The 27,949-nt window shown below is 53.6% G+C and overlaps 1 protein-coding gene across 2 annotated transcripts in view; it reads right to left on the reverse strand.

The window, feature by feature from the left end:
• Positions 1-2,541: 2,541 nt before the first annotated feature.
• DZIP1L (DAZ interacting zinc finger protein 1 like) overlaps positions 2,542-27,949 on the reverse strand; it is a 35,515-nt gene continuing 10,107 nt past the window's right edge. For both annotated transcript variants that reach the window (XM_089780910.1, XM_089780911.1), the window contains 14 exons: positions 26,310-26,394; positions 24,365-24,489; positions 21,245-21,406; positions 20,629-20,766; positions 18,704-18,766; positions 16,949-17,089; positions 15,753-15,783; positions 14,210-14,260; positions 13,781-13,920; positions 12,903-13,095; positions 11,896-12,106; positions 10,925-11,124; positions 8,675-8,814; positions 2,542-6,922 (listed from right to left, as the gene is read on the reverse strand). In XM_089780910.1, the coding sequence (XP_089637036.1) occupies positions 6,752-6,922; positions 8,675-8,814; positions 10,925-11,124; positions 11,896-12,106; positions 12,903-13,095; positions 13,781-13,920; positions 14,210-14,260; positions 15,753-15,783; positions 16,949-17,089; positions 18,704-18,766; positions 20,629-20,766; positions 21,245-21,406; positions 24,365-24,489; positions 26,310-26,394 (1,851 nt within the window). In that variant the 3' untranslated portion in view covers positions 2,542-6,751. The remainder of the gene's footprint in view (positions 6,923-8,674; positions 8,815-10,924; positions 11,125-11,895; positions 12,107-12,902; positions 13,096-13,780; positions 13,921-14,209; positions 14,261-15,752; positions 15,784-16,948; positions 17,090-18,703; positions 18,767-20,628; positions 20,767-21,244; positions 21,407-24,364; positions 24,490-26,309; positions 26,395-27,949) is intronic.

The following is a 27,949-nucleotide window of genomic DNA, read 5'->3' on the forward strand; positions in this document are numbered from 1 at the left end:
TTTTTGCGGAAAAGCCCGTCTAGATTGGCCACGGACGCTTTTCCACAAAAAGTGCTTTTGCGGAAAAGCATCCTGCCAATCTAGACGCGCTTTTCCGAAAATGCTTTTAACGGAAAACTTTTCCGTTAAAAGCATTTTCGGAAATTCATGCCAGTGTAGACGTAGCCTGGGAGTCAGGTGGCTTTGGGGCCTGAGACATTCCTTGCTGGAACGAATTAGGTGCCTGCTTTGCTACTGACTGGTTTTGTTGTCGCACAATTTGGTCAGCTAGTGTAAAAGATCCGGGACCGTCCTTCTAGTCTCACCCAATCCAACAGGCTCTAAACGGTGCCCCTGTTCCCCACGTTCATTCCGAAGGCACGTGGGCCCCCGAGACATTTCTGACTTTCCGGAGTGCGGTGAATTTGTATTGACTTTGAGCGAGGGAAGCACAGGCCCATCTCGGGAGCTCCAAATTGGACTGGGAGATAAGAACTCTCCTGAAATCTATATGCAATTAAAAGCCCTATCTCCCTGCCTTTAGTGACAAGGTTACTGCTTTTATATAGCTGAGCCGAAATGAATGAGGCTGTGGATTAATAGCGCTAAGATTTATGACACTGCGCTGCCCAAATATTCTGGGAGTGCGGCTCGCTGGGGGAGAGATTCCAGCTGCATAAGTGCGATAGGATTTTTCTTTTCCTGTATTTTTCCGCTTTTGTGGGTTGGGGGTGTGTGCTGTGTTCCGGAGGGGGGTGTGTGTGCTGTCTGATTACCTGTTCGTTTTTCCAGGCACTTACATAGCCTATAAGGCTACGTCTACGCTAAGCGTTTTCTCGGCCAAAATATGCAAATGAGGGACTTATTTGCATGAGCCGTGATCTCATTTGCATATTTTCTGCCGATCCGTTGTTGCGCTGGGGTTTTTGCGCAAAAACCCCTTTCCCCGCAAGATCGGTACACCTGGGGACCAGATCCTGTGCACCACTTCAGCCTAAAGCAAGAATTGCCTCTCCCCTGCGGGTTGCAGGACTAGCCGCTCCGAGACGCAGCCATTAATAACATCTAGACGCTTCATCTCTGCGTTCTGTCCTGAGACGGAATGTACCCAGTCAACACTGGCTCCCGGGGGCGGGGCCTGGGCAGAAGGGGCGGGGCTAGGGGTGGGGCTGGGGGCTTGCCGGTTATTTTATCTAATGTGTGGGGGCGTGGCAGAGACCCTTTCAAGCATAGGGCTGCATTGACTGCGGGGTTGGAAATCACGTAGCCAGGTCAGCCAGAATTGATTTTGATCTAAGGACTGTTGCAACCCAGGGTGATGTTTAATTAATGGTGCCGGGCTCCACGAGAGGCTAATTGAATAACAGAAAAGTCCATTTCCAGGGTGTCTGTCTGAGGGTGGGGAGGGCTCCTCAGATCCGGGATTGATCCATCTGTAGAATATCCGCGTTGCCCCCGGGGCGGTGCCTCTCGCCTGCAACCATCCCTCGCTCCGGCACACAGACCCATTTCTCCTTCCCCTCCTTTGCAGACGGTGGGCTACCAGCTCCTGTCCCTGAGTTTTGACTCTCCCCTGGGTCGGGTCTGCTGGGAATCTCTCCCTCTCCCCCCGAGTAGGTTTTATGGTTACGGCCACTCTCGGCGCTGAAATGGTTAAACACACGGGGCAGGGCCGCTGGACCTCGGACTCCCCGGTACAAAGTGGGTGTCGGTGCGGAGGTCGTCGTTAGGCCTCTCCACGAGAGCCCTCCAAGGCCAGAAGAGACCACTGTGATCCTCTCTCCTGGCCTCCTGCAGAGCGCGGGCCGCCCCGACACCATCCCGAGTGCCATGGCGTGGGGGAGAGTGGCAGTGGGAGTCCATGCTGGCAGGATTGCGGGCGGCCTCTCCAGGGGCGAGAGCCCGTGTGGTCCAATGACCAAGGCAGCAGGAAGCGAGCTGAGCTCCTCCAGTTCCGTGCTGCGTGAGTCCCTTCACTCTGTGTGCCTGGGTCCCGGTTCTTTGGAGTAGAAGATCTAAGGGGAGGGTCCGTCCCTTATTTCGTGTTTGTACAGCACCTAGCACACGGTGGTCAGGTGGAGCTACCAGAAATACAATGGGAGCGCCAGCTGGGGAATGACAGCCTTTGGCCCATACACTGGAAACTGGAGTTGACTTTCTTAGCCTATGTGTATCGATTGCAGCTTCGGGTACAGGTGGGACCTCTCTGGTCCGGCACCCTGGGGACCTGACTGTTCCCAAATGGATTTTTCCCGGGCCAAGGGAAGTCATTTCTGGTCTCCCTGCTGCTGACCCTTTCCTGCCCTACTACCCCACCAGGTTTCCCCCCTCTGTAGCCTGCTGGGACTCTGATCCTGGAACATCCATGGTCCTTCCGGACCACAGATTGTGCTTTACCAGAGAGTTCCAATTTATAGAGGTGCAACCTGTGCATTCCGGCTAATACCCTGGACCTGTGACAATGTAAACTCATTTGCTATTTCACAGCATGTTTGGTGGGACTCCTTCATTTTATGTCCTCAGACACCGCCTCCGGAAGGAATGATTTAAAAGCAAATCCCATCGCTGAAACACACGTTTTATTGAAGGAAGTATTCAAAATAGCCTGATTTATCTTCCAGAAAGAAGGATAATGTCTGTTTAAAGTAATTGTAGAGAATCAGATTTAGGTAGGACACTGTAGCCATAATAAATAATTAATACAAATAAATCATAATTCTCCCTTAACCGGGGAACATAAATTAGTTATGGGCATGGGTGGGCCATGCATCTGTGTTTTCAAACAGGGTTTGTTTGCGCTTGTTTTGAGAGCTACGTGGAATTTCTTAAGAGTTTTGAGACTGCCGGTGAGCAGGTGTGCTTGATATTTTATAAAAGCTCGAAAACAGCATTTTGGAGTGAATTTCTATTTGAATTCTCCTAAACTCAGACTCTTGCATTCCACAGATGATGAGACCAGCCATGTAAAATGTCAGTGTAAAATATTTCTTGCCTAAAGACAGAGGCATTAGAAATAAAGCTGGTTGAAAAAGGGGGGAAATATAATGCATTTTGGCCTTCAATTTGACCTTTTTTCTCTTAAAAAAAATTATGAACATGTAAAAATTCTATGTAGCTCTATATTTGACTGGGAAAAAAGTGTGTGTGGGGGGGTGGGGGGAGTTTGTGCAACTGTTCCTGTGATTTTTTTTCTCCTGTTCATTTTACAAATTTACAAAAGTACAAAGATGAAAAAATAACCAGAGTAGAAAGGAGAGTGCTAGAGCAAATGCAATGCAACCTTGTTAATCCCCATTGGAGTCTGCGGAAGTAGATCACAGCCTCATAAAAGTACCAGGAAAAGCATCAAGTGAGCGGGAGGTAGTATGTTGGAAGGCTGTTGTATTCTTTACTTGTATAACGATCGTTGTGCCGTACTCGGCCATTTTAGTCCACAGTTAGAATCCTAGGGCTGGAAGAGAGCTCAGGAGGTCACTGAATCCAACCCCCTGCGCAAGGCAGGACCTACCCCAACTCGATCATCCCAGCCAGGGCTTTGTCAAGCCGGGACTTCTACACATCTAAGGATGGAGACTCCACGCCCTCCCGCCCTAGGGAACCCAGCCCAGCGCTTCCCCACCCGCCTAGGCTACGTCTAGACTGAAAGCCTCTTTCGAAAAAGAGCGTCTAGACAACAAGAAGATTTTTCGAAAAAGCGGCTCGCTCTAGCCACTCTCTTTCGAAAAAGCCCTGTCATGCAATAGCGCCTTTTTTCGAAGATGACTTTCGAAAAAAGTTGTTATTCCTTGTAGAATGAGGGTTACCGCCGTCGACAAAAACTCTGCGTTCTTTCGATTTACTGTCGACAGAACGTGGCGGTAGTGTAGACGCAGGTACAGGTTTTTTGAAAAAACCCTGTTGTATAGACACACTCCTAGGGAAATAGTTTTTCCTAATATCCAACCTAGACCTCCCCCACTGTAACTTGAGCCCATTGCTCCTCGTTCTGCCATCTGTCACCACTGAGACCAGCCTCTCTCAGGAAGTTGAAGGCTGCTCTAAAATCCCCCCTCATTCTTCTCTTCTGCAGACTAAATAAGCCCCGATCCCTCAGCCTCTCTCCATCTCCTCTGGAACCCCCTTGGGGTGTTACACACGCGGGGTCAGATGTGTCATTAAGGCACAATTCTGCCTCACAAGTCTGGGGCTGCGCAATTGGGCTCCCCTGCCCCTTTTGGGGTGACATGGAGCTGCTCTGCGTGAGCCTTTCCTGACTACTGACATCCGGGAGTGGCCCCAGACCGGGAAGGTCCCTGCAAAGCGGGCCGCTAGGAAAGCGTTCGCATCCTTCTCCTTTGTGCTCCTGAGCAAGGCACAGCCACAAGCCACCTTGCAGACAGCCCTTCAGTCCAGCCTCACCGGCCCTGCTGGCCGGCAGCTGTATCCCTCTGGGGCAGCGAGGAGTCCAGAGGCCCTGCTGGCCGGGGGCTGTATCCCTCTGGGGCAGTGAGGAGTCCAGACGCCCTGCTGGCCGGCAGCTGTATCCCTGTGGGGCAGCGAGGAGTCCAGAGGCCCTGCTGGCCGGCGGCTGTATCCCTCTGGGGCAGCGAGGAGTCCAGAGGCCCTGCTGGCCGGTGGCTGTATCCCTGTGGGGCAGCGAGGAGTCCAGAGGCCCTGCTGGCCGGTGGCTGTATCCCTCTGGGGCAGCGAGGAGTCCAGAGGCCCTGCTGGCCGGTGGCTGTATCCCTGTGGGGCAGCGAGGAGTCCAGAGGCCCTGCTGGCTGGTGGCTGTATCCCTCTGGGGCAGCAAGGAGTCCAGAGGCCCTGCTGGCCGGTGGCTGTATCCCTCTGGGGCAGCGAGGAGTCCAGAGGCCCTGCTGGCCGGGGGCTGTATCCCTCTGGGGCAGCGAGGAGTCCAGAGGCCCTGCTGGCCGGCGGCTGTATCCCTCTGGGGCACCGAGGAGTCCAGAGGCCCTGCTGGCCGGCGGCTGTATCCCTCTGGGGCAGCGAGGAGTCCAGAGGCCCTGCTGGCCGGGGGCTGTATCCCTCTGGGGCAGCAAGGAGTCCAGAGGCCCTGCTGGCCGGCGGCTGTATCCCTCTGGGGCAGCGAGGAGTCCAGAGGCCCTGCTGGCCGGTTGCTGTATCCCTCTGGGGCAGCGAGGAGTCCAGAGGCCCTGCTGGCCGGCGGCTGTATCCCTCTGGGGCAGCGAGGAGTCCAGAGGCCCTGCTGGCCGGCGGCTGTATCCCTCTGGGGCAGCGAGGAGTCCAGAGGCCCTGCTGGCTGGGGGCTGTATCCCTCTGGGGCAGCGAGGAGTCCAGAGGCCCTGCTGGCCGGCGGCTGTATCCCTCTGGGGCAGCGAGGAGTCCAGAGGCCCTGCTGGCCGGGGGCTGTATCCCTCTGGGGCAGCGAGGAGTCCAGAGGCCCTGCTGACCTTTGGGCCTTCTCGGTCCCCACCGCACTTCCTGGTTTCCTGTGCACTTCCCAGGCCCTTCAGCGAATGGAGGGATATGTGGCTGCCGTTCTCCCAGGCAACAGTTCAGGCGGCTGGGTGTGAGAGACGGGCCAAGGTGGAAGCCGGCCGGGAGCCGGGCCTGGCGTGTGGACCTGACGCAGCTCTGCTGCTTTCTGTCATGTGCTCGGCCGCCTGCCACCTGCCGCCCTGCCTGTTTCTGGGGCTCTGGCGCCATCCAGTGGGCGCTTCTGGACATCAGCCCTCAGAGAATTCCCAGCATTCCTGGACACTGCCACCCTCTGCGCTGGGACCCGGCTCCTCGGCGCTGGCACGCCTGGGAGAGGCCGACGCTGAGGGCCTGTGCCTGCAGCCGAGGGGTCACCAGTCATGTTCCGTGGATTTGATCTTCTGCTCCCTGGCTGTGAAATCAAGCCCGATTCTGGCTCTGAGGGCACAGCCCCAGATGAGGCAGGGGAGGGGTGGAAACCCATGGAGGCTCCCCTAGGAAGGAGTCTCTAGTGGGGGGGGGTCCCCCACAGAACAGGCTGCGTCCCACAGGGAGGGAGGGCCAGGCACCCATCTGTGGCCCTGGTGGGTGGCCTCAACCCCTCCCCTCCATGGAACCGGCCTGATGGGGCCTCACAGGCAGCAGCTGCCTCTAGGACCCCTCGTGGGGGGCTCCGTGCAGGCAGTGGGGAAGCTGGGGCCTGTGCAGGGCTGGGGGGCATCCCAAAGGCCTCTCCATCCCTCCCATGGCAGCTGGCTCGGTTGCTACATGGAAGGGGCCCTCGGCACGAGAAACATCCCCGCTGCACGCCTGGAGTTCTGCAGCCCCATCGGGCTCCCTCGGGGCCCGATCCTGCGACACCCAGCACAGTGAGCTGCCTGCGGGGGGTCCCCTGTGGGGTGGGAGGAGTCGGGCACTGCTTCAGCCCCCCCACCCCAGCTGAGGAGGCGCTTTGGTGCCTCAGTGGCCTCCATGCTCCAGACTGGTCAGAGCCCCGCATGCCCCGAACGCTGACCCATCCCCTCCCCCTGCTCTCCTCGCCGGCAGAACGCGCCCTCCACGCGCACACAGGGGTGCGGGCCGACGAGCCTGCCACTCCCCCAGGACACACCGGCCCGCGCGCTGGGGGGGAGTGCGACTGGGCAGCCGTCGCACGAATGCATCCTGGCCAGCAAGTGCTGGGGGCCCTTCGGCTCACGCTACGCCAGTGGCTTGTTCCTGCACTGGAGCCCGGTGCCTGATCCTCCCGCGAGTGGCAGGAGCTGTCGGCGTGGCGGCTGGCCCCTGAAATCCCAGCACTCTGCCGGGTCCGGCGAAGGGGCCATCAAGCGCCTCACCAGACGCCAGCCCTCGTGCTGCCGGAGCTCCAGACACTGGTGCCCTGCGACCCGGCCGAGTCCCCGCTGCGCCTCACGCCCGGCGGCTGCTTCGTCTGGCGCCCGGGCTCCAGCAGCTGGGTGATCTCCTCCAGCGAGGAGCTCGCCACGTCGCTGTCCTCCGCGATCTGCACGGGGAACGGGAAGAGACCGAATGAGCTGGCATCGGCACGGTCGCTGCTGACAGTGACCCAGGCTGGCCTGGGGCCTGTGGAGCGGGGGACAGACCATCCCTGGCGTTCAGGGCCCCGGCTGGGTTTATTAATGCTCCCTCCAGCTCCTGGCTGGTGTGGTAGCAGCTCCTAGGTCGCGGCGCTGCCCATCGGCAGAACCACGGAGAGGGTCAAATGCGTGTCATGGAGCATGAAGGCCGAGGTCCCTCAGCATCGCTGGCATGTAGCCATGGGCCTGCCTGGACCGCTGGTCCGATTTCTTGCCTAACAGAGGCCCAGAGTCCCCCCGGGAGTCCCACACCGAGCCCATCTCCGGGGGGCTGAGCTAGGGGGCCTACTTCAGGATGGCCTGCAGGCCTTGTTTCCCAGGCCTGGGAGAGGGAGTGGGCAGAGCTGCGTGAGGCGTGTCAAGGGACAGAATTTCTATGGGGAGAAGGGCAGAAGGGATCCGGCGCCCTGAGGACTGGGGCAGGAGGGATCCAGCGCCCTGAGGAGTGGGGCAGGAAGGATCCGGTGCCCTGAGGAGTGGGGCAGGAGGGATCCGGCGCCCTGAGGAGTGGGGCAGGAAGGATCCGGCGCCCTGAGGAGTGGGGCAGGAAGGATCCGGCGCCCTGAGGAGTGGGGCAGGAGGGATCCGGCGCCCTGAGGAGTGGGGCAGGAAGGATCCGGCGCCCTGAGGAGTGGGGCAGGAAGGATCCGGCGCCCTGAGGAGTGGGGCAGGAGGGATCCGGTGCCCTGAGGAGTGGGGCAGGAAGGATCTGGCACCCTGAGGAGTGGGGCAGGAGGGATCCGGTGCCCTGAGGAGTGGGGCAGGAGGGATCCGGCGCCCTGAGGAGTGGGGCAGGAGGGATCCGGCGCCCTGGGGAGAGGGGCAGGAGGGATCCGGCGCCCTGAGGAGTGGGGAAGGAAGGATCCGGCGCCCTGGGGAGAGGGGCAGGAGGGATCCGGCGCCCTGAGGAGTGGGGAAGGAAGGATCCGGCGCCCTGAGGAGTGGGGCAGGAGGAATCCGGTGCCCTGAGGAGTGGGGCAGGAGGGATCCCGTGCCCCGGGGAGAAGGGATCTGGAGCCCTGGGGAGAAGGGCAGGAAGGATCCGGAGCCCTGGGGAGAAGGGCAGGAGGGATCCGGCGCCCTGAGGAGTGGGGCAGGAGGGATCCGGCGCCCTGGGGACAAAGGCAGGAGGGATCCGGCGCCCTGAGGAGTGGGGCAGGAGGGATCCGGCGCCCCGGGGAGAAGGGATCTGGAGCCCTGGGGAGACAGGCAGAAGGGATCTGGAGCCCTGAGGAGTGGGGCAGGAAGGATCTGGCACCCCGAGGAGTGGGGCAGGAAGGATCCGGCGCCCTGAGGAGTGGGGCAGGAGGGATCCGGCGCCCCGGGGAGAAGGGCAGGAAGGGGAAGGGGTGCAGTGGGATCCGTGGCCTTGGCAAGTGGGGGCAGGAAGAATGAGCGTCCTGCCTCCCCCCAACCTCCCTTACTGCTCAGCAGCCACAGTGCCCTCCTACCTGGGCCATACGCTGCTGCCCCAATTTCCAGCCCGTGTTGGCCTTTCCAGACGTTCCACCAGGAGGCACCCTCCCACGGGGCTGGCGCTGGGGCCGGAGACTGGGGCAGGAGGGCACTGCACCAGCAACACGGCCAGGCTGTGGACCTGGCCCACCTGTAGCTACCCCCCACTTCCGGGTCGCCGCTTTCTCCAAAAGGCACGATACCTGCAGTTGCTTGGCTGAGTGGCTGGCGTGGGGCGAGTCGGAGGGCGGCGCGGGGAGGAGTTTGAACCCGCCGACAGGCTTCCTCCCGGGCATGCTCAGCGTGCGCTCCAGGTTTCTAGCCATGGCCGACACCAGCGTCCCTGCGGAGAGCACAGCTCGGTAGGAGGGGAATGCGGGGCCCTGCCATCACACGCTCAATGTCGCTGCATCGCTGAGCTGCTCCCCAGGACCCAGCGTGGGTGGGAACGGATTTCCTTCCAGACCACAGGGCGGATAGAGCCCTCCACCCCCCATGCCCGTGCCTCCCAGACTGGTTAGAAACCGTCTTCCAACTTCCAGCCTCCGCTCCCCCATAGGGCAAATACAACCAGCTGCCGATGACTGCCCCCATGCACCTCAATCTGAAATTGCTACAGCTCCTGCTACGCTTTGCTGCCGCAGCTCACGGTCCATCGCTGATTGAAATGTCGGGGCAAAGTTCTGGCCTCTTGGGGGGTGGAGCCCGCAGGTCGTTTCCGGGCATAGCACGCCGGAAAGGACCGCTGGGACCCTCCAGGCTGATCTCACCAGAGAACTCCCCAAAGTAATTTCCAGATCAGAGCTTTCAGAAACACAACCCATCTGGTGTTGACACTTGTCAGCGAGGGACAATCCACCACCACCCTTGGCCGGCAGCTCTAATGGGTTAGCGCTTGTCTAGTAACTTCCAGCTCATCGGGTGCCAGGTAACTCAACACGTGCGTGTAAGGCATAGTCTTGTCATGCCTCGAATGCCTGTTCCAGGATAAAAGTGCTTGTAATTTTGGCTCCCCCTCTACCCAACTCCATAGTCAAAATTCTATCGTTTTTACTGCCAAAACCCCACTGTTTTTACAGTGGGATACCACACTCGCTACCCTGCTGGAAGACTCCGGTGGAGACAAGTCTCTGACTTTTACTGTGGGGAAGATAGGTGAGATCAACAGCCTAGCCCGGCCTGCGGTTCACCTTGAGTGTGATATTTACATCCTGCAGTAAACTCTTGGGGAGCATGCACACCCGCCTTTACAAGGGTGCTGGTAAAACACCTCCAGGGCACACACCTTTGCAAATAATGTGCAAGAGGAGTGTCGTTCAAAGGGATGGCGTCAAGATTTGGGACTGCAAATATGGTCCCCACGTAACACGCTTGCCAAAGACTGGGGCAGAGGTAGTGATGAAAGGGGCCATGTAAACGGACGTCTTTTAGCTCAAGCAGTAGAAGCCAGCTTGGTGGGGTTAAAGAAAGTCCTGGATTTATTCCCCTCTGGGAACTGGAATCTACTCGGGCACCTAAGGCTTCTCAGGGAGCAAGCTAAAATCAGTGGTTCTTTCTGTGGGGCGTTTGACAGCCATTTGCATAAGGTTTGTTTCACTGTTTCCCGGAATAGTCAGTTTCTATCTTGCTTAAACCCCTCTCCCCATATCAGCCTCAGCAGCAAACCTGATATTGGTTCCCCAAAAGCATGTTGGAAAAAGACAGCACACTGAGCAAACACTAGTGTCCATTAAAAACGCCAAGTGGTAGCCAGAAGCCCCAGACCCCTTTATATTTCTGGGCCCCCCCAGCAGCTTCCCCCTTTACTCCTCCGGTCGGTGATCCTGCTTCACAGTTTCCTCCTAGACGGAGAACAGGCTGAACAGATGGGAACACTCAGCTGGCTCTTTGGTTGAGAGGAGCTGTCAAAGATGGCAACTGACGTGCATGCAAATCTCCCTGGGTATGTCTACACTACCCTCCTAATTCAAACTAGGAGGGTAATGTAGGCATACCGCACTTGCAAATGAAGCCCGGGATTTGAATTTCCCGGGCTTCATTTGCATGAAGCCGGCCGGCGCCATTTTTAAATGCCGGCAGTCCGAACCCCGTGCCGCACGGCTACATGCGGCACGGAGTAGCTAGTTCGGATTAGGCTTCCTAATCCGAACTAGCTGTACTCCTAGGAAGCCTAATCCGGACTAGCTACTCCGTGCCGCGTGTAGCTGCACGGCACGGGGTTCGAACTGCCGGCATTTAAAAATGGCGCCGGCCGGCTTCATGCAAATGAAGCCCGGGAAATTCAAATCCCGGGCTTCATTTGCAAGTGCGGTATGCCTACATTACCCTCCTAGTTCGAATTAGGAGGGTAGTGTAGACAAACCCCCCTTTCCTCAGGGCCCGGACTACAATGGCGATTTCTGTTTCTAGTACCATAGCTGCCTTCCCGGAGAGGAAAATGATCCATGCTTCACCTTTCGGAGTGGTTCCTAGAGGCGGGCTGGCTTTTCCCTCGGAGGACTCCAGGTCAGACCAGTCGGACATGGTATTGTCATTCGGGATCCGGCTGGAAGCGGTGGGCGCTTGCCTCAGGGGGGTGGGATACTTGGGTTTCACTGGGGTGAAGCCGGCACGGTGCCCCTCAGAGTCCTCCTCAGAACTGAACGGCGGGGTGCTGCGATTGAAAAGATGGGAGAAGGAACAGTCAGATGCGGAGGAAGTGGAGGATTCTTGGCAGAGGGTATCTGGAGCTATTGGTGAAGAGACCTAGCTAGTTCCCCACCAACGGGCAGAGCAGGAATCTCGGACTGCCAGTCCATCCCCCTCGGGGCAAAATGCTGCCACAAAAACTCAAGTCCCTTGCCCATTGCTTGGCCTACTTCCAGCCCGTCTTCAAACCCCTCCATTGGCTTCTTCCTTCCACAACCCCACCCAACGCCGCTGCCCCAGATCTCTCCTCTGTCATCTCTTATCCTCGCCCAGGTGAGCCCTTCTTTCTACCCACACAGCAGGGCCTCTCCATTCTTGTCCTTAGGGCCTATGTGGACATTTGTCATCGAGACACTGTTGCTTAAAGAACGATACTTTTCTCAAAACGGAAATATTCTCAGAAAGTGGGGGTGAAACTCCCGGGACAGGAGAGAGCCTGAAACAAAGGCTTCGGATCAGGTCAGAACGCCCTGGCGCGACGCTCATGGAACGGAAAGTTCTAGATTGTGCAGTTCAAAGTGAAATGCATGAGGGGGGCCTTATGCAGCATAACATTTGAAAAGCATAACGGTCAGACTGGAACCAAAATGTTCCTATTTTTGTCAGCGTGTGGGCGGAGCGTGTGTCATAGACTAGGGGTGTCTACGCTCTGCCAGGCCGCGGGCCCCAGAGAGCACCAAGTGGAAGGCATGAGAGCAATGTCTACGGCGAAGACAAGTGGTGTCAACGGCCTCACCTCGGCTGCTGGCTGGCGGCCCGGTGTGGGCTTCTGGCTTTGGTTTGTGGGGTTCCTCGGGGCAGCTCTGGTAGGCTGTGGGAGAGGCTGGCTTTGCTCCGAGGAGCTGGCCTGGGCGTCTCCTCCGCATAGGGCTGTAACTCCACTTGCAGCACTTGGGGCTTGGCAGAGGTGACCCGGCGAGGCGACGTGGGGCTCCTCTGACCTTTAGCTGGAAAGGAAGAAGGGACACTGAGAGTCAAGGAGTGAAGGATCGGCGAGCGGCCTGGCCCACGCAAGTGTCTAGCAGCACGGATTGACAACGCACTAAGCCAGCCTGGCAAACGGGACTGGCTTAGGAAAAGCAAGCAGAGGTACAAGATGGCTGCTGAGAATCCCCAGGCTTTGAATCATAGAATCCCAGGGCTGGCAGAGACCTTAGGAGTCATGGAGTCCAGCCCCCTGCCCAAAGCAGGACCAACCTCAACTCCATCATCCCAGCCAGGGCTTGTCAAGTTGGGACTTACACACCTCTAGGGATGGAGATTCCACCAGCTCCCTAGGTAACCCATCCCAGTGCTTCACCATCCTCCTAGGGAAAGAGTTTTTCTGAATCTCCAACCTAGACCTCCCCCACTGCAACTTGAGACCATTGCTCCTTGTTCTGCCACCTGCCACCACTGAGAACAGCCTCTCCCCATCCTCTTTGGAACCTCCCTTCAGGAAGTTGAAGGCTGCTCTCAAATCCCCCCTCACTCTTCGCTTCTGCAGACTAAACAGACCCAACTCCCTCAGCCTCTCCTCGTAGGTCATGTGCTCCAGCCCCCTCATCATTTTGGGTGCCTCCGCTGGACCCTCTACAATGCGTCCACATCCTTTCTGTAGTGGGGGGGCTGAACACAATATCTCTCTTGCCCAGTTTTCCTTGGGGGTGCACAAGGGGTCCCAGACATGATGTCTTGAGACAACAGCTCCACGCTGGGATTGTGGCGCGGACAGGGTTCAAGGAGAGCATCGCAGCCCGTTACCTGGCACTACCGAAAGCTGCGGTGGGAACACGCCTTCATCCTTCTGGCGCTCCTTGACTTTCCAGGTGACCTCTCGGACGAGCTTGTCCCTTAAGCTGAGGAGATTTGGAAACTTCCTGGCCTTCTGCTGCTGCTGAGTCCGTATGAGGGAGCTCAGATTTTTGTAGGACTGAGGTGGAATCCCCTTTGTGGCCTAAAGCAGAGAGAATTGTGGGTAACATGGCAATCACCCCGGTTTAATTCTGACGCTGCCTCAGAGGGCGAAACCGGTCTCCGTTATCTCTGACAGAGAACATGGCCTTCTCCGGACGATGGGCCTCATCCAGCTGTCCATCAGCCTGGGCGCTGGATCTGGTCTTATGCCCAGGATGTTCTTCAGCATACAGCGGGGACCCAGTATCAACGGTGCAGCTAGTCCTCTCAGTGCAATCTCACCTATCCCTGAGGGGTTAGGAACAAGCTCAGAGAGTCGACTCTGTCCCCTCTGGGGTCACTCACCTGCCCTAGAGGAAATGGGGTGGACAAGGGGTGCTCCCCTCTTTAATGCCCCACTGCAACACAGAGCCCTGTTTCTTTTGGCTCTGCCGGGGATCCCTGAGAGAGGCCCATCCTCCCTCCGGAGCTGGAAGGGAGGACACACAAACTGGATGACAGGCTCTGGGCAGGGACTGTCTACACAGCCCGTTACAATGGGACCCCGTTCTGTGAGGGCCTCCCCTTAGCCAGGTCACTCTAAGAAACTGGAGCTGCTCTTTCTATCCATGCAGTGCTCCTCCCCCGTCAACTGTGCCCCAGCGAGGTAACTCACATAGAAAGCAATGGAAGGCGTGTAAGGGACGAGGCGGGAAGAGACCCACTTCCCCTCTCACAACTCTCACCTTCTTCACACCCATGTTCTCCAGCTTCTCCTCCAACGTCTCCTCCAGGATGGGGCGGAACTGCTTCAGCAGGTTGGGATTCCTCTTCAGGGCTTCCAGGAGCCTCTGCTTCCTGTCCAGGGTGTCCTCCAGGTCCGTGTCTAAACCCCAAATCACAAGGCTGGGTTTGGATGGACCGAACGCCCCACAGGAAATCAGAACCAGAGAGTCTGGGTCCAGAGGCGTGGTCCCTCCCGAAGATCCCCTTCTCTAGAGAGGATGGATTGGTAGCTCCCTGTTCACCAATTTTGTGGAGAGAATACCAGGGAGAGAGTACCTCACCCAAGGCCTGTTTTGTCCTGTCATTCCTCATTTTTGCACCCACTGATCCATGTCCAAAGCCCAAGAATGGCACCAGGAAAGAAGGGCTTTCACTTCTAGGATAGTTACCTTCGTCAGAAGATTCCTCTAGATCTGGTGCCTTGGGTGCTTCCTGGGTCACTGCAGAAGAGAGAAACCTGGGTTACGCCAGCAGAGTCCTATGTACGACTGGCTACCTATCTCGCTGGGAAGAGTCTCCTCCCCGGAAAAGGCAGACTCGCCCCTCTGAGGAACGCTGTGAAAACTGAGGCTTCCACAGCTAGTAATGCCACAGATAAGTGCTCTGCACAGGCTCTTAGGGCCTTGCAAGAGGTGAGGAGGTCAGAAGGTCTGTCCCATGCGCTTGAGTCCAGCACTGGAACCCGGGAGCCTGTGTCTGTAGGTCTGAGCCAGCCCTGATTACAGGATGGGCCCCATGCAAGAGGAATTAGCTGATTATGACATAAAAGGGGCCAGGGTTAAGTGCCCTGAGGGCCTGGTGGGGGAAAGGTTGGAGGGACAGAACTGCAGGGAGAGAGATCTTGCAGGGCCACGAGCAGGCAGAGAGGAAAGCTCTCCAGGCAGCGACCGACCCTGACTACATTCAGAACCGATTGGGAGACCATCAAGGTAGGAAGCGTTCCCAGGAAAACTGCAGTACAGGTCGAGGATCCAACCGAGAGACGGGGCTGAGGTGGGGTTCCCCGAGGGGCACAAGTCCCTTCCAAAGGTAGCTGGGCCCAGCAAGGAGGCCCAGAGAAGACGGAGGAAGGTTACTTTTTGTTTTTCTTAAGGAAACCAGGGACCTAGAAGCTGGGATGGTTGGGACTCCGGAAGGGGTGATGCTAAAATTCTGACCCGAGTTGACAGCCGCGTTCGCCAACCCACAGCCATGGCGCTGGCGTGATGGTCGGCAGGAGGTGGTGCAGGCCCAGGGTGAGAGCTGTCCCCCAGCCAGGGCATGCCCAGTCAGGAGCGGGCTTTACAGAGTTGGCAGAGTTTCAACATCCCTTTGCTGCCAAGTTTGGATGCTACAACTCGGACACTTGGGGGTTCTCTGCAGCTTAGTAGCCACAGCACCGGCAGGGAAGTCCTCGCTCTGCCTCGGCACTGGGACTGCGGGAAACCGCGATCTCCAGGAGATAATCGGGGATGGAACAATTCCTTATTCTCGTGCAACCGATTTTCTGGAATGAAGAGTCATCTGGGAGGGGTGCTCGCTTTTCTCACCAGACCCTGGTTTATATCTGAATCCCTGGGGGAAAGTCTACACTGCTGCCGGGGCATCTGCACTATTGTAGCCCACCAAATACAAATGCTATATGCCGATGGTAGGGCACCCTCCTGTCAGTGTAATTACCCCACGTCTCCCACTGACACAGCACCAGTGTGGACAATGCTCTCGGAGAGTGTCTATCTCATACCTCCAAGGGTGTAAGTTACACCGACTTAAGCAGTGGTATCCACCCGCCCTTAGACACAAGGGTCAAAAAACTTGAGATGCTCACGAGACATTTTCCTTTCTTGCTTGCCTGAGCCAGCAAGTATGTGGTAAAGTCTGTCGACCACGTGTTAACCACTATGGAAATCGTATCTGTTCTCACTCTCGTTAACTCCAAAGACGGACCATTACCTTCAGCTTTTCTTGCAGACAGCATCTTGATCTGCAAAGACATGATCTATCATTACCACCACTCAAAGACCAGTGTCTTTTGTCTGCAAAGTCTAGAAGCATTTTTATCTCGGCCTGGAGTCTGCACCATTTGGGCACAATTTCAATGGGTGCACAAAATGATTTGGAGACAGGCCAAAGTGGAATTGAGTTCATCAGACATGTGAGGGAGACATGTTTGCTGGAATGATTTCCCAGATGGTTCCCAGAAGGAGGCCTTGCCAGTAGGCAAAAGAAAAAGCTTTACTAATTGTGTCTTAAAAGTCTGGAAAAGAATAAAATAATCTGCAAGCCACAAAACGGGACTGCATTATTTTTCTGTTCCTGGCTCGTGCCAGCTCATTCCCACATGTGTGTGGTTTTGAGGGATGTAGATCACACTCCGGGAAGTATAAAGCCACAGTAGCACTGTAGTGTCGACACTCCCTACATCTACAGAAGAGGTTTTCCCGTCCATGTAGTTAAACCATCTCCCCAGCAGTGGTAGCTAGGTTAATAGAATTCTTTGATCAATTTAGCCTCCTCTGTACTAGGAATTAAGTTGGCTTTATTATAGAGCTCAAGGATGTGAAAAAAAAAGACACCCCAGAGTAATGCAGCATAGGCCATCCTAAATTTTGAAGTGTCACCCAGATCTGAGTCCCTGATACAACAAATCGTTTTAGCTCCTGCTTCAATCCATCCCAAGTTACTAAAACATTTAAGCAGGTGCTTAAAGTCAAGGATCTGTTGCTGAATCGGGGCCAAACTTCCTTAATTGTATCATCATTATATTCTTAGCTCAAGCACAAGCAGCAGTTAGAGTGAGAAACCTGAAAGACCTTCTTGCCTCCTTATAAGTGTCCATTTCTGCAAAACTAGGCATTTTTGAGACTAAGTGAAAAAACCCCAAACCCTCAACATTTTCCCCGTTGTGTATGAAAATCCTCCACTTGTCTTGCACATCAGCCATTTGTGCAAGAGTGGAGATATGCTGGGTGAATGGTCCTTCTTGAGGAGAGGGGCCTGTTTGGTTCCCAACGGTTACTGCCTCAGCTGGAGACCAATCTAAAGCTCAAAGGCTGTGGCAGTCTCATAAACTAGGTGCGGATTAGCCTCTAGAGCAGGACAGAGAGCTGGGCGGTGTTCACAGGCCCATACGAACATAGCTCACTTACTGTTTTCTCCTGCGACCTGATAACCTTGGTCTGCTCTTTGAGCCGAGCAGCGAGCGTCCCCATTTGCTGCTGGAAGCGGTCAGCTGCGATCTGTTGGTCCTGCGACAGGGAGGCCTGGAGTCTCTCGTTTTCACTCTTTAGCTGAGAGAGACAATAAGTGATTATGATGAGCCTAGACATGATGGGTAGGCATTAGGGATCAGTCGGCAAACGCTTCCCCAGCCGACCGATCTGTGTCTAGACTATCGAGCTGTGCTGGATCAGCTGATCGTCGGCACAGAGTGGCAGCCATGTTTATTTTAATGAAGGGGGGATTATTTAAATCCCCGCTTCTTTTCCTATGCCGGGTAAACTAGTTTACATGGCTCAGTCGACGGAACCATGTAGTCTAGACATACCCTAAAATTAACATTTTGGGTATGTCTAGACTACAGGGTTTTGTCGACAGAAGTTTTGTCGACAGATACTGTCGACAAAGCCTCTGTCGACAAAGAGCGTCTAGACTACAGCCAGTTCTGTCGACAAAGCAAGCCACTTTGTCGAATAACAGTGTGGACGCAAAGGACAGTGTAGATGCAATAACGCCTTCTATCGACAGAACTCTGTCAACAAAAGGCGTTATTCCTCGTAGAATGAGGTTTACATACGTCGACAAAACTGTTGAATTTTGTCGACGTTATGTCGACGTAACTCAAAGGCAGTGTGGACGCAGGTATAGTTTTATTGACAAAAGTCCACTTTTGTCGACAAAACCCTGTAGTCTAGATACACCCTTTCATTTCACATTTCAAAGTTCCGGACTTTCTCCTGACGTGGAAATTCCGTTTTCCCAGCGGCTCTAGTGGAAAGCGACCCCCGCCTGCTGCTGCCTGATGCTGGTGGTTGTTCTCTGCGAAAGGTCGGCGGAGGGTCCTGTTCCACCTCTGGGAGCACACATGGATGCCTCACAAAGCCAATGTCACAACTGAGGGCACCGTGGGACTCTTCCCGTTGACTTTAAATGGAGTCAGATTGGCTTGTTACATTTCAAGTTACATTTTTGTTTCCCCAAATGAGTCCTTGAACAGCTCTGCGAAGTGGGGTATTTTTATATTGTAGGGGTGCCAACACTGTGTTTCAAACGTCAGGAATGGTTTTCGTAGTACGCCTACTCCACCCTCCTCTCCCCGCTATTATTGTTATTTATTATGATTATCAAGTTCTCACCTACGTGCACCGGGGCTATTTCTTGCAGCTTTTTGTAATACTTGGCAACTCCCAATCTTGTGGTCCAGAGATGAAAAAATAAGCGATGTCCCTTTGTAAGAAGGGGCTTTTGGCCACCCTACGGCACCTCCGCACTGAAAAATCCCTAACGTGACTTTGTGAGAGAGCTGCTATTGAGAAAGAACACAAGAATGGCCACACTGGGTCTGACCAAGGGTCCATTTAGACCAACATTGTGTCTTCTGATGGGCCAGTGGCAGATGATTCAGAAGGCGCGAACAGAACAGGGGCCTTGTGTGTGAGTCATCCTTTCAGCCACTCCCAGCTGGGAGATTTTAGGGGCCTATGGCGCATACTAGGCATGGATGGAACTAGCCATTCCATGAACTCCTCAGATTCTCTATTGAGCCCAGTTATACTTTGGAGTTTCACCACATAACATGGCAAAGCCAAATGAAGAAAGTTACTGTGTGCCTCAGGAACGTATGCCTGATGTGCTGCCCAGAGAGAACTCCGAGTCACTGCTTTTAACTTCCGCCAAATACTTACCTCTTCCTTTTCCGCCTGGTGCTCCTTCTGGAGTTCCTTCAGCTTCCTCTTCCACTCTGTTTTCTGAGAATCCAAAAACACCGTTAGCTCTTCCTCACCCTGTTTGCCACGAGTGTGTCACTATTCACCACCAGAAGATTTACCCGGCGTGGCTCGGTTCCTTCACTCAATTATTGTTTTTCTTCATTTGAATCACTGCTCTGGGATGGGGCTGAGGAGGGGTTCAGTCTGCAGGCTACCCTGGGGAGAGAGGACAACCCCAGCCCTCTCTCACTACAGCTGGTTGGGTCTGGGTGAAAACCATCTTTCCATGGCTGCTGCAGCTCCAGCAGGCACATCTGGGAGGAGGGGTGCATGTCCCCCCCATTAGGGAACAGACAGACAGACAAAAACTCTCTCAGATACATAGTAGGTAGCTGTCCCTTTCTCCACTTCTGCTCCAATGGGGGATAGCCGTCCCGGTCCCTATCTCTGGCCCACTGCTGCTCCCTATGGTCATTATATAGCAACGCCCTCCCTTTCCATTTTAGGAGAAGCAATCCCATTCCAGGCACATCCCATTGTCCTGGGACAGCCAAAGCCAGACCTTGCTTTAAGCTATGAAAAGAGGAAGCTGCGTACCGAATTTGGTGGTCCCAGCTCTTACGGATTGGGACAGGGTTTCCCAACCTCTGGGTCGGGACCCAAATATGGGTCACCATTACATTTCAAAAGGGTCGCCAAGTGTCTCCCCCGGTGGCTCTGCCCTCCTTTCTCCCCCCATTTTTGAATTACCTCGGGTCACTAAGTCTTCCTGAATTGTCAAAATGGGTCCCCATGTGGAAAAGGTTGGGAACCGCCAGTATAGGAGGAGTTTTTGAACAGACAGACACAGAGAAACTCTCTCAAATACAAGAGATTGCTGTTATCCAAAGTGTCAGTGGTGAAGGCCGGTACAGGTGAGAGCCCCAATGTTTCCATTCCCTAAGGGTACGTCTACACTTGTGCCCTACTTCGAACTAGGGATGCAAATGTAGGCGATCGAAATTGCTAATGAAGCATGGATTTAAATATCCCACACTTTATTAGCACGATCGCGCTGGCGCGTTACTCCGCTCAACAGCTGTTCCGAAAGTGAAAGCGCCCACCGAGACGTGTTAGTTCGAACCAAACCCCTTGGTTCAAACTAACGTTACTCCTCATTACACCTATATGCCAATGCATATAGCTCATTCTTTACACACGCACCCACCCAGACACCATGTACGTGCATGGTTCAGGTTGCTAAATTGTACTATGCTTATTCTTGCTCACTTAGGGTGTGTCTAAACTACATGGCTCCATCGATGGAGCCATGTAGATTAGGCTGATCGGCAAAGGGAAATGAAGCTGATATTTAAATAATCGCGGCTTCATTTAAATGTAAATGGCTGCCGGGCTGAGCCGACAAACAGCTGATCAGTGCGCTAGTCTGAAAGCTCCCGCACCGACCTGAAAGCCCTTTATCGACCTCCCCGTTATGCCTCGTAGGATGAGGTTTACCGGGGAGGTCGATAAAGGGCTTTCAGGTCCCCTTTTCATAGTCTGCTGCTTTGTCTTTAGACAATACATTTGGTGGTTGGGTCTGTTGAACGCTGTAAAGAATGAGCCACGTGTGCAGTCAAACAACTGTAGTCAAATATATTGTGATGGTCACTGGGGGCTCTGTTTCCAGCTTCCCTCACTGGGAGGATGGTCAACAGCCCCCTAATTTAGCAGACAGGGTAGGAGACTGGAGAGTGCAGGTTCTATATTTCAGCTGGCCCATGACTGTTGAAAACGGAGGGCATGGTCAACCATGCAATGCACTGGCTTGTCCCTTCCCCTCGCTGTGTTACGCAATCATGGGAGAAGCTCCCACCGAGGCAGAGCCAAAAAGGCAGCTGCCGCCGGAGGTACTTCCTCACCTGTAAGTCCATCTTCTCCCTCATGCCCTGAAGCTCTCGCTGAGTCAGCGCCCGCTGCTGCTTGTCGTCAGAGTCGTCGTCCCGCAGGACTCCAAGGTTGGACGCCGCCAGATTTTGGGCCTGCAGCTCCTTCAGTTTCTGGAGAGGACGGAAGGAGGGATTGGAAGCGGTGTCAGAACCAGCTCGCTATGGCACCCGAAGGGGAGGGCACTCGAGCACTGAGGTCTGTAACTCACTGGTTAAATTGCCGCGTTGCCTGTCAGATGGGAGTGTTTGACCTTCGAATATGGTTTCCCTTTCGGTGAGACTCACCTTCATGATGCAGCGGAACTAGACACAAGCGAGCCTGCCTTGATACTGGTTTGGGTTCCCCTCGCTATTTTAAGTCCAGTGCTTTGCTTCCTAGTTTCACTGACATGTCCTCGTGCAACGCCCTCGTTCCCCTGCCCCAGTGGGATAAAGGGGAGCTGCGCTGAGCGACCGTGAGGAAAAGCACCCTAGCCAGCCTCTGGCGCTCTGTACTGGCCTGAAAGCAATGGGACAAACTGAGGCCCACACAGGAAGAAAGCCGAGCATCTCCTTCCCAGCGGAGCGGCGACTCTCCCGTTTCACTCACCCCTTCGAGGGCAGAGTTCTTGCTGGCAATTTCCTTGAATTCTGACAGGAACAACTGCCGCAGGCCCTCCATTTCCTGCTGGAACTTTGTCCTCTCCTCCTCTTTCCATCTCTCAAATTCCCTTCTTGCCTCCTCTTCTCTCTGGCGACTTTTCTCTGCTTCCTGCCAAGGAAACACAAACACCATGCAGGGGGCTGAGAAGAAAACTCCGTCCAGTGATTCAGACCCCCTTCCCCCTGGACCTTCTCTCCATGAAATGAGCCCTGACAATCTCGCTTCAGAGAGGCTGGCTGGTCTGCGAGCTTAGGTCTATCTGGACCCAAATTTTGTACTGGTTTAACACTAGCATTACCACTAAAGAGGAGCCTCCCCATTCACGCAAGGACGTAGTGAGCACCAGGCATAGTTATGCCAGTGTACCTACAACCATACTAGTGCTTCTACAAGTATATAGTGCCCATTTATAAAAAGGGAAATAAGAACAACCCAGGAAACTACAGACCAGTTAGTTTAACTTCAGTGCCAGGGAAGATAATGGAGCAAGTAATTAAGGAAATCCTCTGTAAACACTTGGAAGGTGGCAAGGTGATAGGGAACAGCCAGCATGGATTTGTAAAGAATAAATCATGTCAAACCAATCTGATAGCTTTCTTTGATAGGATAACGAGTCTTGTGGCTAAGGGAGAAGCGGTGGATGTGGTATACTTAGACTTTAGTAAGGCATTTGATATGGTCTCGCATGATATTCCTATCAATAAACTAGGCAAATACAACTTAGATGGGGCTACTATAAGGTGGGTGTATAACTGGCTGGATAACTGTACTCAGAGAGTAATTATTAATGGTTCACAATCCTGCCAGAAAGGTATAACAAGTGGGGTTCCGCAGGGGTCTGTTTTGGGACCGGCTCTGTTCAATATCTTCATCAACGATTTAGATATTGGCATAGAAAGTACGCTTATTGGCTGTGTCTACACTGGCACCCTTTTCCGGAAAAGGGATGCAGATTAGCCAAGTCGGAATTGCAAATGCAGCGGGGATTTAAATTTTCCCCGCTGCATTTGCATGAACATGGCTGCCGCTTTTTTCTGGCTCGGGGCTTTGCCGGAAAAAAGCGCCATTCTAGACAGGGATCTTTCGGAAAATAAACCCTTTTCTGAAAGGTTCCTTATTCCTGATTTTAAGAGGAATAAGGGACCTTTCAGAAAAGGCTTTATTTTCCGAAAGATCCCTGTCTAGAATGGCGCTTTTTTCCGGCAAAGCCCCGAGCTGGAAAAAAGCGGCAGCCATGTTCATACAAATGGAACGGGGAAAATTTAAATCCCCGCTGCATTTGCAATTCCGACTTGGCTAATCTGCATCCCTTTTCCGGAAAAGGGGTGCAGTGTAGACATAGCCTATGTGTTTATCAGCAGGGCTATGAAGTTCACAAAAGGGGCATCCAGACCAGGTATTGATCTGTGTGTGAGATATGGCAGTAAAATGCTTCTGCATAGTGCTTAGTTGAGAAGTAAAAACAATTAAATTAATTAACCAATTAGATGAGGGCAGGCCAGGGGACCACTCCTGACCCTACCGGGTTGGAACGCTCCCTTTGCCATGGAGGTGTGTTTGCAGGGGGCTTTTCTGCAGTAAGGTTCAAGTCCAAACGCGAGAAGGGTTAATGCTCCAGCAGACAGGGTGCTGTGGATACAGTGCTGGGAATGGACATTCTGTTGGATCAGCGACTGGGCGAGGGGTCTCTTGAAATGCAGGGCTGGTTGCTGGTTGAGCAGCTGGTTGATGCAGGATGTAGCCCTTGGAAGTGCACCAAAGCAGTCTGTGCCCGACAAGCTTCACTCTTTCAATCAATCCAGGGAAACATAAACTTAAAGGCCAGCACTCAGTGGCTGCGTCTAGACTGGCATGATTTTGCGGAAATACTTTTAACAGAAAAGTTTTTCCGTTTAAAGTATTTCCGCAAAAACGCGTCAAGATTGGCAAGTGCCTTTGCGCAAAAGCATTCATGGCCACTCTAGACGCGATTTTCCAGGTGGCCCCCGATTTTGCGCAAGAAAGGCCCGATCGCCATTTGCGCAAAACAGTTCTCCTTGCCAGAGGATGTGGTGAAGACCAGGACTGTAACAGGGTTAAAAAAGAACTAGATAAATTCATGGAGGTTACGTCCATCAATGGCTATTAGCTAGGATGGGCAGGGATAGTGTCCCTAGCCTCTGTGTGTCTGGAAATGGACGATAGGAGAGAGATCGTGTGAGGATTCTCTGTTCTGTTCACTCCCTCTGGGGTACCTGGCATTGGCCACTGTCGACAGACAGGACACTGCGGCTGGATGGATCTTTGGTCTGACCCAGTCTGGCCATTCTTATGTGATCATTTTGAATTATAATCCTGTGCTCCAAAGCACTTCCAACTCCTCCCAGCTTGGTATTGTCCTCAAACAATTACGTCCCCACCGTATAGAAGTTCTGTTTCCCTAGTTTGTTTATGAGGCAAGTGTGAATTACCCAGAATTCTGAGTGGGCTTGTACAGCTCATGCTGTCTCAGCATCACTGTTCTGGTACCCAAGCTAGCTAGATGAAACCGAACTCAGTCACCCCCTGTGATCACTGAGTAGACATACCTTCCCTCCACGAGACACGTGTGGAGCTGGCCTGGGGCTAAAGCCGGCACAACACGTCAGTGAGGCTTTTTGACATTTTTATAGCAGCAAAAGCCCCAGTGTAGCCATAGTTACATGGGCAGAGAAGTCATTTGGCAGCAAGGGAGGACTAGCACAAGCAGGAGGGCTTGGAGATTTGACACTGACTGTATATACCTGTATAATGACCCCCGCAAGTCTCTCTGAATGCAGCCTAGGCCTGCTTTTATATGACAGTTTGTTTTTAAGGGCAGTTACTATTAGGATATACCAACAATTTGGTGACTCTCAAGCAGTTTTGTCTTTCATTGCAGATTTTCTGTGAACAATTTTAAAAGAAATTCAACTTTTTCTTGATGTTGGAAACTTTTTGCTGAGATTTTCATTTTGTTTCCAATCAAAGTGAAATAAATGTTCTCCAACCCCCTTCCCACCTCGGTTTCCCCCCAGACCCTTGGAAATACTTTTTTGGTGTCCATACCTGAACCCTGAGCTGAGTCTCAGCCTCTCTCTCAATTTCCAGCTGGGCATGGGTCTCTTTCAGCTTCATCCTTAGTTCTTGAATCTCATCCTCCATATGCTCCACCTGTTTCTTCTTCTGTCTCTCTGCGAAAGCCATTCAAACCGAGGATGCATGAGTGATGGCCGGAATGGCCTGATGCTTCCACTGTGATTTATCTGGGGCATTTAGGATCGGATCCCATTTTCATTAAAGCCCATGGCAAAGCGCTCCCTGACTTTAAAGCTGACTCATTTACCCCAGAAAAGGGGCTCAGTTTTCTCTGTTTGCACTTGTTCAAAAGGGTAACAAAATTAAAAACACCAAGCAGTTGGGGTGGGGGTGGGGTGTTGGGATTTTTTGTTTTTGTTTTATTTTTTGTTTGTTCTTTTTCTTTTTGCTTTTCACTACAGGTTGTATTAAAATAGAATACTTGGGAAAGTGACTTAAGGATCTCACACCTGTATGGAAGAGCTATGTGTGACAACACTGCCCTCTGCTGGACAGAATAAATATCACAGCAGCTGGAGAGCCAGCCTTTAGCTGAGCTCAGCTTGCATTTTTTGTTGTGATTTCTGTCCTCCACTTGTTTCTGGGAAGTGGAACAGGTGACTACGGTGTCTGTTTTGCAGAGAGACAGTTCTCACGTCTTGTATCAGCCAAGCTGAAGCATCAGAATTCTGGCCTTGCTAAGTGAGGGTATGTCTACACTACCCCGCTAGTTCGAACTAGCGGGGTAATGTATGCATACCGCACTTGCTAATGAAGCCCGGGATTTGAATTTCCCGGGCTTCATTAGCATAAGCGGGGAGCCGCCATTTTTAAATCCCCGCTGCTTCGAACCCCGTGTAGCGCGGCTACACGGGGCTCGAACTAGGTAGTTCGGACTAGGGTGCCTATTCCGAACTACCGGTACACCTCGTTTCACGAGGAGTACCGGTAGTTCGGAATAGGACCCTAGTCCGAACTACCTAGTTCGAGCCCCGTGTAGCCGCGCTACACGGGGTTCGAAGCAGCGGGGATTTAAAAATGGCGGCTCCCCGCTTATGCTAATGAAGCCCGGGAAATTCAAATCCCGGGCTTCATTAGCAAGTGCGGTATGCATACATTACCCCGCTAGTTCGAACTAGCGGGGTAGTGTAGACATACCCTGACTAAATAGATCCCTAGATAAAGCTTTACAAAGGAGATCAGTGGCAGCATCTCCATTTTACAAACAGGGAAACTGAGGCATAGAAGGGGCAGTGACTTGCCCAAGGTCATCCAGCAGCATGTACCAGAACCTCAATCCACTGTGTCCATTGTTCTAGCCAGTAGACCACCCTGCCTCTCTTCTATCTATCTATCTATCTATCTATCTATCTATCTATCTATCTATCTATCTATCTATCTATCTATCTATCTATCTATCTATCTATCTATCTATCTATCTATCTATCCCCATCCACTCTCTCTCTCTCTCTCTCTCTCTCTCTCTCTCTCTCTCTCTGTCTGTCTGGGTCTAAAGGTGTTTTCCAAGCTGTTGTTTCTCATTTGAAATGCTCGTGCTGCATCGCTGATTTGGGATGTTCAGCAGCGCAGATGGTATATTTCAAACCTGGTGGTGTAATGTTATCCACATAGATCCGTTTCTATCAACTGAAATATGAGGTTTGATTTTCAGCAGGGCTGAGTATTATAGCTGTTGCTCTCACTTTCCCTCATGTAGCCCCTGGTCTTTTTGGCAGCACCCACTCTAGGTCCCAGCCCTGGATCTGTCACCTCTACTGTGGGGGGAGAAACATATGTAGACTAGATGCTGAGTGGCAATCCGCTGGAATCACCCTAGCAGCTCCCCCCCCATGAAGGCCATCCCCTGCAGCGGGGAGGTCCGACCAAAACCCTTTCAAAAAGAAGCTGAAGGAGAAAAACTCAGCCCCTTACTCACCCGCGTCACTGGCCTCAATGTGTCTGCGCTGAACGTGGGCTTGGAGGTAGGAGTAGTTCATGAAGGCCTTGTCACACAGCTGACACTGAGGAAGCGAAGGAGTGAAAGGGGTCAGAGCCTCACCGTGGCGTGTTCGCCCCATCCCATCCAATCCAGACAAGACGGCTTCATTCTGCTAGCTGAAACCAGAGAACCCGACATGCTTGGAGATCTGACTCAGGACCTTATCACAGTGCGACTGTCAGGAGCAGCTTCACTTGGAAGCCAAAAAAGAACCTGCCATAGGGTTGGATAAAAGAGGGCAATCCAAGGAGAAAAGTCAGAGGTCGCTCAGGCTTCCTGGGAAAACTTAGGGCTGCAGACAAGCAAAATGAATCAATATTAGCCACACAGTCCCAAGGGGCAAAAAGAAAAGGCTTTTGTAAAGATAGCCAGGCTAAAAGAAGCACGGGGAAGAAAGCAGGCCCATTAACAAAAGAGGAGGAGCATGAATTAAGGTTTCAGCTGGGGTACTGCAATTGAAAGCGAAAACTGTCCTGCTGGAGAAGACTCCGATGGTCCGGAATCTGATGGTCCGGCACTCCTGATGGTCCAGCACCATCAGGAACCCGAAGTGCTCCGGGCAGCCGGACCATTGGAGCTGCTCTGCCCCCGGCTTCCCCGATTCAGCCGCTGCTAAAACTGACCAGCGGCTGACTCCAGGAAGCCAGAGGCAGAGCTGCTTTGCCCCGGCTTCCTGGAATCAGCCGCTGGTCAGTTTCAGCAGCAGCTGACTTGGGTACACCTGGGACAGAGCAGCTGGGGTGCTGCCGGGTTGGTCCCGCAGCACTGAGGTGCGGCGCTGCGGGACCAACCCTGCAGCGCCCCAGCTGCTCTGTCCCAGGCATCCCGATTTAGCTGCTGTTGAAACTGACCAGAGCAGCTCTGCCTCAGGCTTCCTTGAGTCAGCCACTGATCAGTATCAGCAGCGGCTGACTTGGGGACACCGGGGGCAGAGCAGCTGAGGGGCTGCCAAGAACGTAAGCGCACGTCGCACGCAGGGTGGAGTCAGGCCGGATCAGGGCCTAACGGGGAAGTTTTCTCTCTAGTGCAGGGTCTAGGGCACAGCAGCCGGGGACATAAGAATGGCCAGACTGGGTCAGTCCATCCAGCCCAGTACCCTGTCTGCCAACAGTGGCCAATGCCAGATGCCCAAGAGGGAGGGCACACAACAGGGAATCCTCACATGACCCCTCCCCTGTCACCCACCTCCAGAGAAACAGAGGCTAGGGACACCATTCCTACCCATCCTGGTCAATAGCCATTGGTGGACCTAACCTCCATGAATCTATCTAGAACTTTTTTGAACTTTGTTAAGTCCTAGTTTTCACCTCATCCTCTGGCGAGGAGTTCCACAGGTTGACTGTGCGCCGAGTGAAGAAAAACTTCCTTTTGTTTGTTTTAAACCTGCTGCCGATTCATTTCATTTGGTGACTCCTAGTTCTTATATTGTGGGAATAAGTACATAACTTTTCCTTGTTCACTTTTTCAGTCATGATTTTATAGACCTCTGTCCTATCCCTCCTTAGTCTCTTTTTCTAAGCTGAAAAGTCCAAGTCTTTTTAATCTCTCATCTGGGACCCATTCCAAACCCCTCATCA

This window comes from Pelodiscus sinensis, chromosome 10 (genome assembly GCF_052426305.1).
Source record: "Pelodiscus sinensis isolate ZL-2025 chromosome 10, ASM5242630v1, whole genome shotgun sequence".
NCBI classification, from domain to species: Eukaryota; Metazoa; Chordata; order Testudines; family Trionychidae; genus Pelodiscus; species Pelodiscus sinensis.